This window comes from Oryza brachyantha, chromosome 3 (genome assembly GCF_000231095.2).
Source record: "Oryza brachyantha chromosome 3, ObraRS2, whole genome shotgun sequence".
NCBI classification, from domain to species: domain Eukaryota; kingdom Viridiplantae; phylum Streptophyta; class Magnoliopsida; order Poales; family Poaceae; genus Oryza; species Oryza brachyantha.
The window spans coordinates 2,413,703-2,430,076 of NC_023165.2; the positions used below are offsets into that span (position 1 = coordinate 2,413,703).

The 16,374-nt window shown below is 40.4% G+C and overlaps 2 protein-coding genes across 2 annotated transcripts; both read right to left on the minus strand.

The window, feature by feature from the left end:
• Positions 1 to 2,098: 2,098 nt before the first annotated feature.
• LOC102708037 (ras-related protein RABF1) lies at positions 2,099 to 5,857 on the minus strand. Its single transcript, XM_006649351.2, has 8 exons — positions 5,670 to 5,857; positions 4,862 to 4,935; positions 4,680 to 4,763; positions 4,461 to 4,555; positions 4,168 to 4,273; positions 3,004 to 3,093; positions 2,834 to 2,920; positions 2,099 to 2,277 (listed from the first exon to the last, which is right to left on the minus strand). Exons 1-8 carry the CDS (start codon positions 5,692 to 5,694, stop codon positions 2,239 to 2,241), a joined length of 600 nt encoding a protein of 199 aa, XP_006649414.1. The 5' UTR covers positions 5,695 to 5,857; the 3' UTR covers positions 2,099 to 2,238.
• Positions 5,858 to 12,435: 6,578 nt separating this feature from the next.
• On the minus strand, positions 12,436 to 14,215 carry LOC102708315 (heavy metal-associated isoprenylated plant protein 6). Its single transcript, XM_006649352.3, has 4 exons — positions 13,935 to 14,215; positions 13,560 to 13,834; positions 13,383 to 13,461; positions 12,436 to 13,216 (listed from the first exon to the last, which is right to left on the minus strand). Exons 1-4 carry the CDS (start codon positions 14,044 to 14,046, stop codon positions 12,627 to 12,629), a joined length of 1,056 nt encoding a protein of 351 aa, XP_006649415.2. The 5' UTR covers positions 14,047 to 14,215; the 3' UTR covers positions 12,436 to 12,626.
• Between the last annotated feature and the right edge of the window lie 2,159 nt (positions 14,216 to 16,374).

Consider the following 16,374-nt stretch of genomic DNA (forward strand, 5'->3'; position numbering starts at 1 on the left):
ACATAGGCTAATCATAGATTAATTACTCATTAGATTCGTCTCGCGAATTAGTCCAAGATTATGGAGGGATTTTATTAATAGTCCATGTTTACTATTTATTAATAAGTGTCCAAACATACCATATGACTAGGGACTAAACTTTAGTTTTTAAAAACAAACACACTCTTGTATCCGTCTTAGTACATAGAAAAGATAACATTAAGATAATGGTTACACTTATAAAACAAGCCATTATAGTCATAAGATGAAAAAAAATGTTTCAGCTCTTCTTATGAATTATGGGTTACATGAGAAGAAAAGGTTATTTTCTTTCTGCTTATGATAGACTTCAAGCATAAAGTACACTCTCGGCTAAATGCTACCTCTTATAATATAGGAGCGTGTGTTGAGCTCCAGGCTGAACTCTCTCCGCAGAGAAGTTTGGTATATTTGCTTTGCTGCCTTCGATCGTAAGGAAACAGTCGTGTTCGTGTGTGATTGCGCGGAGAGCGTAAAGTGCACGGGGTTCTGTTTTTGTTTTAGCCTTTTAGGTTTGATCAGCACTTAGCAGCAATTGTTTACGGAGTACTGCTTAGATAAAACTTAACTTTGGAATTGTTTTAGGGGTCTTTCCAATTTCATTTATTTTTATAGCATTGGAGTTTAAGTTAGCAGTAGATAACGAGTCACCTCGACACGTGTACTCTTACTTTAACGAACCATGGCTCTTTAATGGGTTTAAACCATCTATATAATTCATAAATTTACTATTGTAATATGTATTAACATAAGAACAAGAATAAATACTAACTAATAAACACCCACTAAATACAAAATAGTTTAATTGTGATTGGAAGAGTAAACGCTACCCCGCATCTTTTGCTTATACTTGTGCTCATGTTCCTAAGCCAAATTTAAATTTTCAACCTAAAATTCAATTCGGAGTTAATTTTGGATTTTATTTTTCACCTTAATCTATTTTCCAGCACTGGCTTTTAGATCGCTAAAAATATATGTATAAAAGTTTATTTACATATTATTTTTTATTTACAGTCATAGCCTAGTTAAGAAGTTATAAATGTATGAAAAATATAGTGGTCCCTTATAATTAATGAGTTAAAAGAAAAGCTCATGAGCTGGCTCGTTTAACTCACGAGCTAATATCCTAACTTAGCTTAACTCATTTACACCCTCCGTATTTTGGCTTTCGCTTATGCTTATAAGCCAAATTTTAAATTTTTAACTTTAAATTTAGAGTTGGTTTCGAGGTTTTCTTACTGAAATTTATTTTACAACTTTAACTTCTAGATCACTATAAACATATAAAAATTTTATTCACAAACTATTTTCGTTTGCAAATATACCGTTTGGCCATTTCTTTTAAACCTCAAAAGATGACCACCTAAAGTTTTAAACTTCAAGTTCTAAACGATTCAAGTCGAGCTTTGGTATGAACCAATCCAAGCCACGAGTTAAGTTTTTTTTGTTGTCTAACATCAGTTTAAGTCACGCAAATATAGGTTTTAACCACAATGAATTTCACTATTTTTGTTTGCAAATATGTCGTTTGGCCCTTCCTTTTAAAAACTCAAAAGATTTTAAAAACTCAAAAGATGACCCCTAAAGTTTTAAACTTCAAGTTCTAAACGATTCAAGTCATACGAACCAATCCAAGCCACGAGTTTCAAGTTTCTTTTTTTTTCGTCAAACATCAGTTTAAGTCACACAAATATCAGGTTTTAACCACAAATTGATTTTTTTGTCACCAATACGAACGTTTGATAGTAGCCTTGGAATGATGGGTTTTCAGCTTATCCACCAAATTATTATAATATGTTTTTTCTACACTTCAAAAAATGTTTTTCTGTTCATTTCTTCAAAATATGTTTTTTCTACACTTAAAAAATGTATATGCATTGCGTGGACCACTTGTTTGTTTTAAGTTCATTCCTTAAAATATTTAATTTATCCTGTAATCAAGTAATAATCCGCACCCACAATCTAAGTCAAATATAGCGCTTAGCAACATTTTTAAGTAAATATATTCGAGTTAGTAACGTCTACGACCGTGTAAAACAAATATGTTACACGATGGCACACTACTAAGGTATACAATAAGTGACCATAAAGGTATTTTAAACTGTACATTATCCTTTGTTTTCGATACAACGCCCAAGCAGCTTTGACCTGACATGCTACATGCACAACTCAACAAGGCTACCAGCTTGTATTTGTTTCAATAAAGACCGAAGCTGATTATCACGACGCCGTTGGCCTGGGCAACCTCTTTGCAATTTCCTGTACAAGGAACATGATCTTGTTAGGAGGATGATGTTCGCAAAGTTTTTTATCCAGCTGTATATTGTAGCAAAAGATTTAAACATAAGTGAATAGACCCTGACTGCTGAAAATGCAACGAAGTGCTGCATGCGTCACAGGCTGTGTAAAGTTGAACTTTGTGGTTGATGCTTAGGCGAGATCAGGGAAAATCACTGATTCTTGTGATGGGATTGTTTATCCACACACACATATGTGCTGGCCAGAGCTTAGTCTGAGATTGAACTGTTCTTCCCTCCCCAAACACCCTTCTAGATTCTAGTTAACTCTAAACTCTTTCTGTCTTTAATTAATGGAAAAAAACAATGATCTGTCATTGGAAAAAACATCATATCATAACGAGTTAAGTTAGTATGGTGGTGATTGATAACCTAACGCAGTAGCTGTCCAATCAATGGTTACACTAAATGGGGTAGGTTTGGTGATGTTTTTCAGCTTGATCAATTTGACATAAAATGACATGTTCTATTGTTAGTTATCCTCCTTCAGCATTATGAAAACAATAACTTCATCGTACCTCAAATACTTGGTTTATGTTATCAGCTGTCTTTGCTGATGTCTCAATAAAAACCATATTATTCTTCTCTGCATACTCTTGTGCTTCCTTCAGAATGTGCACTATATCATCAAAACAATTTTGCAAATATTGTGATACTAAGTACACTACAACCTCACATGAGATCTGACCTGAGAAGATACATGTCGATTTTCATGTAGATCAGCTTTATTACCAACCAAAACCATGATTATATCAGGAGTACCATGTTTTTGAAGTTCCTGCAATGTAAGAAAAAGATCTGAAAATGCTTCATTTAACCTGAGAAAGGAAAGTGGGAAACATAGCATATTTCACAACACTAAGCTCCAATATGATATAATCTCAACCAACATAGCAGTTTTTTTTCAAGAGGAGCTGGTTGATTTGAGTTATTTTAGTTCCTAACGCAACCTCCGTGAACGGTTGAGACAAATTGAGATTCTGTATAGAAGATGAAGAAGGTTTCTAACGAAGAGAACGGATGGCCATATACATTAGGACCATTTTTTAGAGACCGGTCTAAAATTCAGCAAATTGGCCATTTATTGTAAATATGCTACTAGTGTAATATGCACTAACTACTGTAGTAGCCTCTAAATATTGTTCCTGCAGTGTGCATCTGCAGTAATGCAGAGGATCTTCATCTGATTATCCAATAGATGCCTAAAGCAAAATTGTGTGCTTTTTTTTTCGCAAGCAAAAGTAACAATTTCTGCAGTGTGGATCAAGTTTTTTCTCAACTTGCATGTTTGAAATCTTTATCGGTGGCTGCAATGGGCAAGTATTTGGCACCTCAATAAGCCGAAAGGTGCAACTCATTGAACATCAAGCATTGGTAGAAAGACACTTGACCTCAATAAACCTAAAGCTCTGGTGTATGTGATATAGAACTCTATTATTTTTCCACTAAAAAATTGTACATGTGCATTCACTTTTTATATATATTACTGCTTTTGTTTCTCATAAAAAATAATAAGTACTTAAAAAGATGTCATATTATCAAAATGAGCAGCACCCTAAACATAAACATCAAACTTCATCATAGTCTCAACCATCAGTTGATATTCATGAAATATTATTTGTATGGCACATTTAAAATTGAATGCAAATGTTTATATTGTATACACTTCTCATACAGTCAGAGGAGATGTTTGAACATCAACTTCAACACATTTACAATCTTTTGGCACCAATCTCAAAGTATGGTGTAAATTAGAGCAGTTTCGGGCAAAAATACAAATCATAGTAAAAAGAAAAGACAAAAAAGACCAACCAACCAAACGAAGAAGAGAAGAGAACTGGCGATAGCATACCTTCACCCAGTATTGTGCTTTGCTAAATGATTCTGGACTAGTTATGTCGTAGACAACAACAGCAGCAGCAGCTCCTCTGTAGTAAAGAGGTGCCAAGGCGGCATACCTAAAATTGACTGGTACCATGAGTTCTTGATTGTACAAATCCATGGAGGTTTGGCATTTAAAGAGGGATCGATTGTAAAAAACAGAGGCACATACTACTTTATAACAAAACTGATGCCTCTAACACATCAACAGCATGCCATTCACCCAAACTTACAAGAGCTAAAACCATAGTGCTGTATGTATACCTCTCTTGTCCAGCAGTATCCCATATTTCAAATTTCACTATTGTTGAGTCCTCCAAAGCCAATGTTTGTGATAAAAATGATGCACCGACAGTTACCTAAATTATATGAGGAAATAAGCTTAAAATAATGGAACTTCTGAAAACGAGATTTATGCATCTAAGGTGGACAATAACATTGTCGACTGCAGGCTGCAGCTAAGAGACTCAAAACAGTAATCACCTTGGATGTGGGATCAAACTGACCACGAACAAAGCGAAGAACAATGCAACTTTTCCCTACACCGGAGTCACCAAGCAATACCAGCTACAACATCAACAGAATGAACATGTTATAAGGAAAGTAACTAGTTATATAACATAGAGACATTATTGTAGTACTAAAGGGGAAAATGTACAGAAAACCTTAGCACGTAAGTCCTTTGAATCAGTAGCAGAGTTATCGTTGTTAATATTGTTCAACCCTCCAGTGCTTCGAGCTGGATAAAAATACATTGTAATGTGTTAACAAATGACTGAAAATAACCTTTTTTTTTTTTACATAAGAAGGTAGAGGTGTCTCTACTTTGTAGCCATTTTCATTGATTGAAACGAAGTGTTACAGGGTGATAAAGCTATGGGTGAAAGAGGAGGAGGGGGAGGGTGATAAAGCCTGGTAGGGCGGGCTTTGTATCCCCAACTCATGGGAGGCAGGGGTTGGCTAGCATACACTGCACACAGGCATATACGCAAATGAAGATTAGAGGGTTTACGGATCGCGCAAGGCCTTTTCCCACCGCGTATTCGCTTAAGGCCATACCTTGCTGCAAAGTTCCACCTAATCGTACCCACTTCGGCAAAATGCCCAATTTTAATTGCTCCAGCTGCGAACTCCCCCAGCCACCACTTACAAATCCATGAACAATATTTCCATGGGTAGAGATCGCGCAGACGCACTGCTCCAACCTCCAATTGACCCACAAATTTACTAAATCACAGCTCAAAACCGTACAGACTGCGAATTTTTTGCCTTATCAACGCCGTGACCAAAATACTGGCCCCCAATCAGTTCTCAGCCTTAAGCTGGCTACCATTTTCCCCAGCACCAAGCATGGGTCGAACCCTAGATTAAAATCCCCCCACAGAAACACTTGCTTTCCTCCTAACACTCCAGACCAACGCAGCCAGAACATATCCGATGAGGAAGTCAAAGGCGAGGGGAACGTGAGAGTACCTGGCACGGAGGAGGAGCAACCCATGGCCGGCGATGATCGCCGGCGTCGATATGAGGGCAAAGGGAGAAGGAGGCGGCGGCCGGTCGGCGGGGAGGGCAGGGGATCTGGGCAGATCGATCGATCGCCGGCGTCGCCTTCGCTACTCTTCTCTCTCCTCTCTACTCGACTCTCTTTGATCCTCGTGACGTTTTGGTCGGTGAAGCCGAAGAGAGAGGAGGTCGTTGCCGCTGGCCTAGTGGGCCCACGTGTGGGGTCATGGTGTCAGTGTCACCCAGTGGAGATGCGATTTTATCCACAGGATTCGGGTGGGCTGGGCTTGCATTTTCTTATGGGGCCGTTTGCATTTTGGGCACATGTAGGCCCATCACTCTTGTCGAATACCTTTGGAAATTTCGGCCAATTTTGGATTTTCAGATGAATTTCTCGAACTGTCAGCTTTGGAGGGGTGGGCTGAATTTTTTTTATATGTCCTTTTTCACGCGGCACATGTAGGCCCATCGCTCTTGTTAAATCCCTTTGGAAATTTCGGCCAATTTTGGATTTCCACAAGAGTTTCTCGAACTAACAGCTTAGAAGTTTGGAGGTGAAAATGGCGTTTTTGTCCCGTTTGCTGAATCCATCAATTGAGATGTTCAAAAATTATGAACTATTAGTATAAATTATCGTTCGAAATTTGACACAGCCACAAGTTTTAATTTTCGATACTTTGGAACCTCAGTGGCAAGGAAGTGATGGAGCTGCAGACTTTCTGCAGCAAGAAGTGAGCCAGTGACCTTGAGATAAAAAAAACTACTCTCGCAACGGGCTTAGCTCTGCAAGGTTAATCGCCCCTGCTAAAACCCACAGTTTTGCTTCCTCTTTTATTCTAGCCAGGATGTTCGTGGGGGTGTTTCTTTGCAAGCTGCCTAAAAACTCTCGAGTTTCTCTGCTTCCAAAGCTCACAGGAGACTATTGTTACTAGAGATTTTTAGTGGTTTCTTTGGTGTGTTTCTATAACTTTGCAGCACGGTAAACGGTACTAAGATCTAGCTACTTAATTTACAAAACTTCTATTAGAAATGAACCTTAAATCTAATCTTCTAATCTTAGGCTATGCATGATCACTTGATTAAACCATATATGCCTATTACGCCGATGTTGGACGTCGTGTAATCTGTGATTTTGGGTGACAATAGAATTCGCCCTTCGGTCCCCTCCAACGCGTCTTAGAATCGATAGAATTAGGTTTAGAGATTACTTTGCTCACATATAGAAACGAGTATATATATGACATTGAGCGGATTGGGACAATTTCCATCGCCGTTTTTAGTCAAAGAACACGCGAACGGGTTCAGAATGCTCGTTGCTTATCCTTAGGAGTGTATGGGCCGTGGTGGATTGGGCCCATTACTCGTCCTTCTGGCTCGGTGGGCAGAGATCAACCAGCAACTTCATGCAAACTACCGATGCTTACCTCGACGCTTTTGCCTGAAAATTTGGATGCATCCATCTCGTCTCCTCGCGTTTTGCAAACAAAGCGTGCGACACCGCATGTGCGTAAAGCTTTGAGTGGTGACTACAAAGTTGGCGCGCAATGAAGCATCATCCGGGTGTAGTGTGCTCGTGCAAGAATGTTTTTTTTCTTCTTTTTTTCACTTTCACTTTCTGCACAAGTCATCTCCTGCATGTATACAGAAAACCTGATGCAAGTGATGATATGTCTGAAGAAATAGAGGGAGGAGCAAAAGTAGATGTAAAATTAGTAGGAGTGATTTGAGGTGCCAAGGTGGTCCATGCAATCCAAGACAACTTTGTCTTTAACTTTAGCTTAAAGGACTTCTTTTTTTATTTGGCTTTCAACCCTTTCATCATGGTAGAAAAAAGGGACAATAAAAGTAAGGTCAAGCTAGGAGTTTTTTGGAGGGGGCATTTTTTTTCAATGCTGAATTTGTTGGATTCTGAATCAAAAATTAAGGTCAAGCTAAGAAGATATTTGCCATTGGAATACAGGCATAAGGAGATAAAGAACAAACATATATTGCTGTGGTTTAGATATTGCAGTTAACACAACACAGTGAACTGTGAAGTTTCTTATCATCTGACGTTTGTGAAGGAAAATAAAAAAGATAGAACAATCTTTCAGAAAAAAAGGGATAAGAACAGACACTCTTTCCCTTCATATCCCTGTCGCCTAAATTGTTGCTTGGAAAGTCTAGATCATGCCAAATAAAATTGTCTGTACGCTGGTTTGGAGCTTCTTGTTAGTCAAGATCATTGTGTAGTTGAAACTTTGACCTCGTCGTTGTGACATGTGAGGCTGAACTCGATGGTATTAGTCAATGAGTTGAATCATCTTCTGTTGTTAAGCTTGACAAGTCAGAGAAGTACAGTTCAGACTTCAGGGCCAAGAATTCGAGCCACCAGTTACTGACTCTTGTGCAATTCGACTAGGGATTTCATATAATTAGCCCCACGAAACAGAGAAAGAACTGCACGATGACTTGCCAGTCTCTGGTAATTAGCCAAGCTACCATTACGACTGTCATAAGAATGATGACGATCCTGAAGTAGGTAGCAGGAGATGCACACTGCAGTACTAGGTGATATCAGTAATCTGTTGATTGTTAGCCTTGCAAGTTACTGCCACTCACCTGCAGCCACTGCAGGCTACCCACGGTTAGTTTAGAATGGAAGAAATGGTCCCAGATCATGGTTGGCAGCCACTCAGCCTGCAGGCTGCAGCATTGCATGCAGATATATTGCACAGAGCAGCTAGCTGCCATCAGGGAAGTGGACGTCAGAAAGTGGACAGGTTTGAAGTGCCAAATCTGGGATTAAAGAAGGCCCAAGCATGTGATTAAAGGATGCAATGAGCAAGGCGCACTGCCCTTACCAAAGTCTGAAACTGTCTTTGTTTCTTTCCTTCTTGTCTTTTCATAGATTCCCTAGTGAATAGTGATCCCCTATTATTTTTACAGGTAAGTTAAAGGTAAACACAAAGAAGAAAGAAGAAAGTCACAAGGAAATTCGAGCTAAAGAAGAAGAAAAAGTTTAAAGGGGCAGTGCAAACATTAACCTTCCATTTAGGCGGGAGTTTATAATGGACCAAATTATGTTCAACCCAGTCTTTATACTTATGTTTATAATCTAAAATTTGAATTTTCAATATTTGATTTGAAGTAAATTTTAGGATTTTTTCATCATAGTTTATTTTTCAGTCTTGACTTTCAGATTTCTAAGAAAACATATATAGAAATTTTATTCATAAATTAAATATGTCGTTTTATTTTTTTTCTTAAAAGGCCAAACAATCATCCCTGTTGCAATCCAATTCAGACAGCACTTCGATTCAGTTGCAGTAACATTTCCATGCATGGGAGCAGTGAAGTACTTTTTCTAGAAACTCATGTAATTTATTTATTTTTTAGCCAGGTTATGTGATTTTTTTAGCTTAGTTCAAGATACATGAGTATCGGTTATGCAAATTGTACCTGCTTAGTTCCTACCAATTTTATAGAACGGTCCCTCTAGCCAAGGAGAATTACATTTGAGCATAATAATTCCCATTAAAACACCTAATAAGAAATACTCTCTCCGTTTCATAATGTAAGACTTTCTAGCATTGTTTAGATCCATATAAATGTTAATAAATCTAGACATATATATAAATTATATATATTTATCAATTGATGAATTTAGACAAATCTAAAAAGTCTTATAATATGAAACAAAGGTACTTCTTGCGGGTTTGATATGAACTCCGATGACAGAGGCTTCAGGATCGTCGACTTTGGATGCAGAGGGTCTTAGATTTGCAAGAATTGCAAGAAGAGGCTTGGCTGGCGGATAGATCGAACAACCTACTAGAAAACATGACAACTACAAAAGGGCATCGAGAAGCCTTCCTGAATCCTTAGGGAATAGTCCACAAACTAGGCCAAAGCTGGGGCCTCCAAGAGGTAGATGTTGCAGCTTCATTGGCTTGACGATCACCACTGGCCACTGAATTGTGCAAACAGTATACGAGAGTTAATCTCCAAAACATTGTGCGTAGTGAGTTCTGACAGTCTGTAACTGCTCGTCAAACAAGATCATCAGTTGGTCGGATGCTGCTTTCAAAAATATTGATTTCCTTTGAAAATTAGCACGTCTGCCAGCTCAACTCCGCTCAATTTATCCAAGATCCGACTAGGACGAACTGACCAAACCAACATTATTCCACGGTTGTCTTTTTGTTTTTCTTATGCTTATAAATCAAAATTTAGATTTTCTAACCATAAATATGGAGTAGATTTTGGAGTTTTTTATAGTAATATATTTTTTAGCTTTGGCTTTTAAACCTATAAGACACATGTATAAAAGTTTCATTCACAAATTATTTTTTATTTATAAATATGTTATTTGGTTGAAAATATGTTATTTAGTTTTTTACTTGAATAATCTAAACCATCATATCTTTATGATCGTATTTGAATATTACTGTGTTTCTCATCTAATGAGCCTGGAGCAGCGAACACAAGGTCCGAATGACATGGCGACGTTATCCTCACAACTGATATTGCCGGCACTATTATGACATTATACAATAATGTAACATGTAGATATACTGAATGGGAAAAAGTCCAATTCAGAACGACCGGCCTTGCAATCCAGTCAGGTGATTTCCGTACTGGTTCTTCAGATTCCTAACTCCACGAGCCAATATTAAAAAAAACAATTTGCTAAATCAGGGCGGCAAGCACAAATCCATATTTAAAACACCGGCTCAATTATTCAATTAACTAATGAACAAAACGATTAACCAGCGCACCGACAAGAGATTCGTAGCCAGAAGTTGCTCGTGCAGGATTAGGTTATCCACTTCTTCCAGAATTAAAATTGCAATCCAATAATTTCCAAGATTCAGCTTTCCGAAATCCGTGTGTTTGCTGACATGTTGCCTGAAGTAATCAATAGTTCAACACCATATTTAATTGCCATTTGGGTGAATATCCTAGTCAAGAACGAGCATGAAGACAAAAACAGAGAAGGAAAAATAATAGTTTTGTTGTGTGCTTTGTTTCCTCCATTTCGCGACGTTTCAACAGTGGAGCAGCATCAGAGATTAAAAAACACTGAACTGATTAAGGGCACGTCGTTGTAATGGATAGCCTTCGAAGATGATAACAAATGGTTATTAAGATTTTCATGTGAGACTAGACAGCGAAAAAAATGGTATTTAAGAATAATTCAGCAAGCACTAGCCATCGGTCAGGAACAGGACATGTGTCCCCGTGGAGAGAGACCACCTCTCTGTCTCTGACTTTGTACTCAATACTGAGCACTTAAGCATCTTATTTTTTTCCTTCTAATTATGCTTATAAATCATTATTTTTATTTTTATTTTAAAATTATTTTAAGATTTTTATCGTAGTTATTATTCAACATTCACTTTAGATTTATGAAAACATGTATATAAATTTTATTCAAAAAATATTTTTAGCTCATAAATATATCGTGTCTTTTTTTCCAGAAAAAACCAAAAAAGCAACCCCTAAATGACTAGTTATTCATAGTCTAAATATGCTTAACGCTTGGTCATATTCCAAAGCTGGTGCAGTCTAATCGATTTCTTTATTCGTTTACCAATTGTCGCATTCTGCGTGTTCATGACTTGTGATTTGGATTGCTTCAATGGTAGGTGACCGTGTGGCACGCCAAGCCTGCAAAATGTGGGCGAAAAGGTCATCACATTAGAGTATTTCCCATCCGGATAACGAAGACCTTCATGAACATTGTTGACTCCCTGCCTGGAATGCTGAAAAATGTTTGTCCTTTTTTTTTTAATCCCAATGAGAATCGCATAAAACGTTATTACAGTAGTTCAGAGCTAGAACTGTACATATATACGTATTGCCAAGGGATTGTTCTGGATTTCACAACTTGCAGGTAGATCAGAAAGTGCAGTTATTCAGAGATGGTCTATATGAATCAGAGTAAACGAAGGCCTTTTGGGTTTGGATTTACCGACTATTTATTCCTGGTTCCTACCTCTCAAATGTCAAAAAGGATGTGAATGATGGTAACGACGTCCTGCACACGCACGGCCAAGCTTCACGTCGAAGAAGATTTGTGGAAAAGTTCAATTATAGAACTATATTAATCGCCGCAATAATCTAATCTTTGAAGATTAATCGCAGCCGCAATGCAGAAAGGTAGCACACAGAAAACATCAGAGGTGATTGTTCGGTGGTTCCATAGAAATGAAGCAAACATCATATTTATGAATAAAAAATAAAAATTTTAAAATATTCTTAGTGATATTAAATCAATGTTGAAAAATCAGTAAAAAAATAAAATTTAACTCTAAATTTAATATTAAAAATTAAATTTTAACTTATAAAATAAGTGCAAATATGAGACAAACAAATATCGCCGGCGAGACTTTATTAGTTCTTACACGGGAGATGGGAGAATATCCGAATCCGAATCACCGACGTAGCTATCCGTCCGCGTCGACGCCACGTCGGACGGGGAAGAACGAGATCAATTTTGCCGCCACGAATCGTTCGGAGAAAATATAAACTACTCCGCGTTTGGGGAAAATTCTCTTTGCCCCTTAAGAACAGCACAAGACCAACGAAGATTTAATCATATTTTAATTTTAATCACCTGGTTGATCACCAGGTCTATGACAAAAGGCAACGCGACGAAGACGGAGCTAGTCCAAGTTTCAACAAACATCTCTGACTAGGCACGCACTTTGCGACCAAGTTCATCACTCCGATCAGCCATCAGTCCATTTCATCAGATAATACTCAAGCTAGATCAAATTTAACTAGTGCAAGAATTGATCAGGGCTACAAGAAAAGGGTAAGTTTTGGACAAAAATTGATCGGAAGCACAGCACACGTTGGTGGATGCATCTGATCTTCTACGACTAAGTCCTCGGTTGGTATGTACATGTCGTCCGATTTGCCTCTGAGCTCACATGGCGATCACATGACGGAGCAGGCATTGGGGTTCTCGTCGCTGAACAGCTGCGGCGCCGGCGACATGTCGAGGTGGTAGGGGTACGGCGGGTACGACGGCGGCTGGTGGTTGGGGACGTCGTTGGGGTGGGGGTGGTAGTAGGCGCCGCCGCCGGCATTGGGGTAGGCGTACCCCAAGCCGTCGCCATTGCCGCCGCCGTAGTACTGGTAGTAGCTGGGGGGAGGGCCCTGCTGCTGCGGGTAGGCGACGTAGCCGTAGCCGTACGGCGAGACGTGGTACGTGCTCGCCTCGGCCGGCGCCGGCGCCATGGACGCCGCGGCGGCGGCGGTGGACGGGCCCGCGACCTCGACGCTCTTGCCTTTGTCCTTCTTGTCGCCGGTGGCGGGCGCGGCGTCTTTCTTCTTGTCGCCGCCGCCGTCACCGCCCTTGTCCTTCTTCTTGTCGTCGCCGCCGCCGTCTTTCTTGCCGGGCGCCACGGCCTCCACGGCGCGGTTGAGTTTCTCGGTGAGATAGGTCAGCATGGCCGGCACGTCCATCGTGCCCGACACCTTCACCTCGTCCTTGGCATTGCCGTCTATTACCACTTCCTTCACCCCTGCAGCCACACAGGCACATACCAAAAGCCAAAAAAGGCGTCAGTTTTGGAGCCAGCCAAAGCCAAGCAACAAAACAAACAGCAGAACAACTACCACCAAAATGGCAGGCAAAAAGGAGCTTCCTTGAGACAGATGAACAATTAAAAAAAAAAACTAAAATCTCACCTTTGATCTTGTAGATGCGTCGTCTGATGCGGTCGGCGCAGCCGTCGCAGTGGAGACGGATCCTGAGCAGCACCGTCTCCTGCAAAGCAAGCAGAGACATTTTGAGTTTGAGGTCAAACGAGTCGTTGGGAGCAGAGAGGCGTGTGTAGCAATAGGATTTGCCTATTGTGTACCGACCTCTTTGGGTTTCTTCTCCTCCGGCGGTTGCTTCTTCCCCTTCTCCTCTTTCGGCTGGGCGTCCTTGTCCCCCTTCTTCTCGCCGCCATCGCCGCCGTCCTTGACGGCCTTGGGCTCCGCGGCGGCGGCGGCGGCCTTCTTAGGGCCGCCGGCGAAGACGATCTCGACGGGCTTCTTGGTCTTCGCCTCGATCCTCGCCTTAAGCGCGGCCGCGTCGGCCGTCCCCGCCACGACGACCGTGTTCGTCGCCGTGTCCGCCACAATCGACTCCACCCCTGCTCCCAACACACCCAAAATTCAGCCACCCAAACACCAAATCGACACCCCCCCACCACCCCAACAAATAAATCAAGAACTCGAGACCGCGACGCGTACCGGCGAAGTGCTTGATGGATTTCTTGACCTTCTGCGCGCAGCCGGCGCAATGCAACTCCATCCTCAGCACCACCGGCTCGGCGGCGCCCTTCGGAGCCTTCTCATCCCCCATGGATCGTGGAACTCCCTCCTCCTCCTCCTCCTCGCACGCGTCCGCTACCGTGTGGTCGTGTGTGCCTCGAATCGACGGGTCACCTCTCCCGGTCTGCTCGGCTCGGCTCTGGATTTGATTTTGAGTTTTGACGAAGAGAGGAAAATGGCGGCGCGGGGTGGGCTGGCATAAATAGGGACGAGCAGAGGAAGGGGAGGCGAAGTCGACTATACTACGGAGAAGAGGAGATGGAGGCGAGAAAGATAGAAAGCCGCGGTGGGGACACGGTGTCAGACTGACCGCAAGCCGGTGCGTGCCGATCGGTGCACGCGTCGCGCGCAAGTTTCCTTCTCTTTCTTCCTCCCCCGGCCGGTAATTTCCCACCAGAAAAGCCACGGCCTTGCCGGTGCCAGTGGCTGGCTGTTGGTGCTGCGTACGCTCACCTGGATTGTCATGTCACGTGGCGTCAGTGTGTAGATTTTGCTGGTGGCTTCGCTGCTGTACTCCTACGTACTGCTCAACTGCACTGTACTTACGGGCGGTACTACGATTTATTCGAGAATAGAAATGAATTTATATAAATGAATTTTTATATTTTATTTTCTTAAATATTAAGGTGTATTTTTAATGGATATTTATAACTTTAGGAGTGGGCTCTAGCCTAATCTACCCTATTCACGTTACCCTAATCTGTACTGCAATATCCCTGGTCCTATAATATAAAAGATAAAATATCTTATATTACGCTGGATATATTACTAAGGTACTATCTTTATTCTAAATAAAGTAATAAAGTTATTGAAGAGTATTTAGCAAAAGACAGAATATATTTATTTAATAACAATATTTATTTATTTATTTTTAATACTTTTAATAAAATTTATAGCTATAATATATGTGGAATATATGTAGTTATTTAAAATAATAAGAATTATTAAATTAGAGGGGTGGAATGCAATTTCGAATCGTAAGACACTTTCTTACGAGGACCAAATGTTTGGTTGGTTGTCACCGACTCGATGACACTTCATGTCGGTTTTGTAAGGTGCTACTACCTGCCACATCGTTTCTGCCACAGATATACACGATGAGTTGTAGCCTCCATGTGTTTGCTGTTTTGTGAAAAAAAAGTAAAATAATATATTTACAAATAAATAATAATTTATAAACTAAATTTATACACGTGTCCTTATTGATATAATCAAAAACTAAAAACTAAAATACAATAAAAAGTATAAAATCAACTCTAAAATCTGAAAATTTAACATTTGTCTTGTATCAATGAAAGTGAAAAGGCGAGTCCTCCTACCAAATCTCACCCCTGTTTTTTTCTTATGTTTATATTTATAAAATTTTAATTTATAGTTTTAAATTTAAAGTTAATTTTAGAGGTTTTTCTTACCAAGTTTATTTTCAGTTTTTAATTTTATCTCTCTAAAAATACATATATAAAATTTTTATTCATAAATTATTTCTATTTGCAAATATGAAAAAATGAAAATCACCTGTCTATTTGTCTAGGGAAAAAAAAAATTGTCCATCGTATAGGTTCAGACCAAATTATGGTAAAATGGACGGCTGTGGTTGTGACCGCAAAAACCATAAATATCATATGATATGACGATCAATGATCAATCTAGTTGGATCTCCGGTCAGAGGAGAACGGTAAATTGCTGCTACTGGTCTGGCTGCTCTTTTCTTCTGTCCTCGCATACGGCGTTTTCCTTTCCAAGGGAAGCACACGTACGAGGCGACGAATTCGTGCGACGAAACTATCGTGTGCCGTGACGGTAGCTGTGACGATAAGGCAGAAGGCGACCGGACGAGATGGCCGTGGGCCCGGCCCAGCCTTTTTTCTCCACTTTCTCGAGGAAACTGGGCCCCACGTGCGAAGACAGTGGTACGTGTCCTTCGCGTGAGAGCCGTGGCTGCTTCGAACCCAGCGGCCCATTAGGGCCCACTGTCTTGTGGGCCCCTGTCTCGGAGGCCGCTGCATTGACGCGCGCGAATGGCGCGATGCTCCAGTCTCTCGAACGTTCTAGAACTCTTAGTACGAGTAGGCTCGCGTGCGATGAGCTGGTGGATTGGATAAGAACGGAGTCAGTTGGTGGGCTGCCCGCGTGCGGCGGAGCCGACGGTTTGGGCTGACGTGCCTAACGCTGTGCCAATTGGCCCAAAAACACTATTCTATTCGGCAACTCGGTGTACCTCCCTCCCTCCATTTTAAGTTTTTTTATCATTCTTGAAAAGTATTTTGAGATTATAAATTTTTGATACTTAAAAAGTATAATGACTTGAGATATTTTTTAAGTATAATAAAAAAGCTCCTTAAAAAAGAGAGGCTTAAAC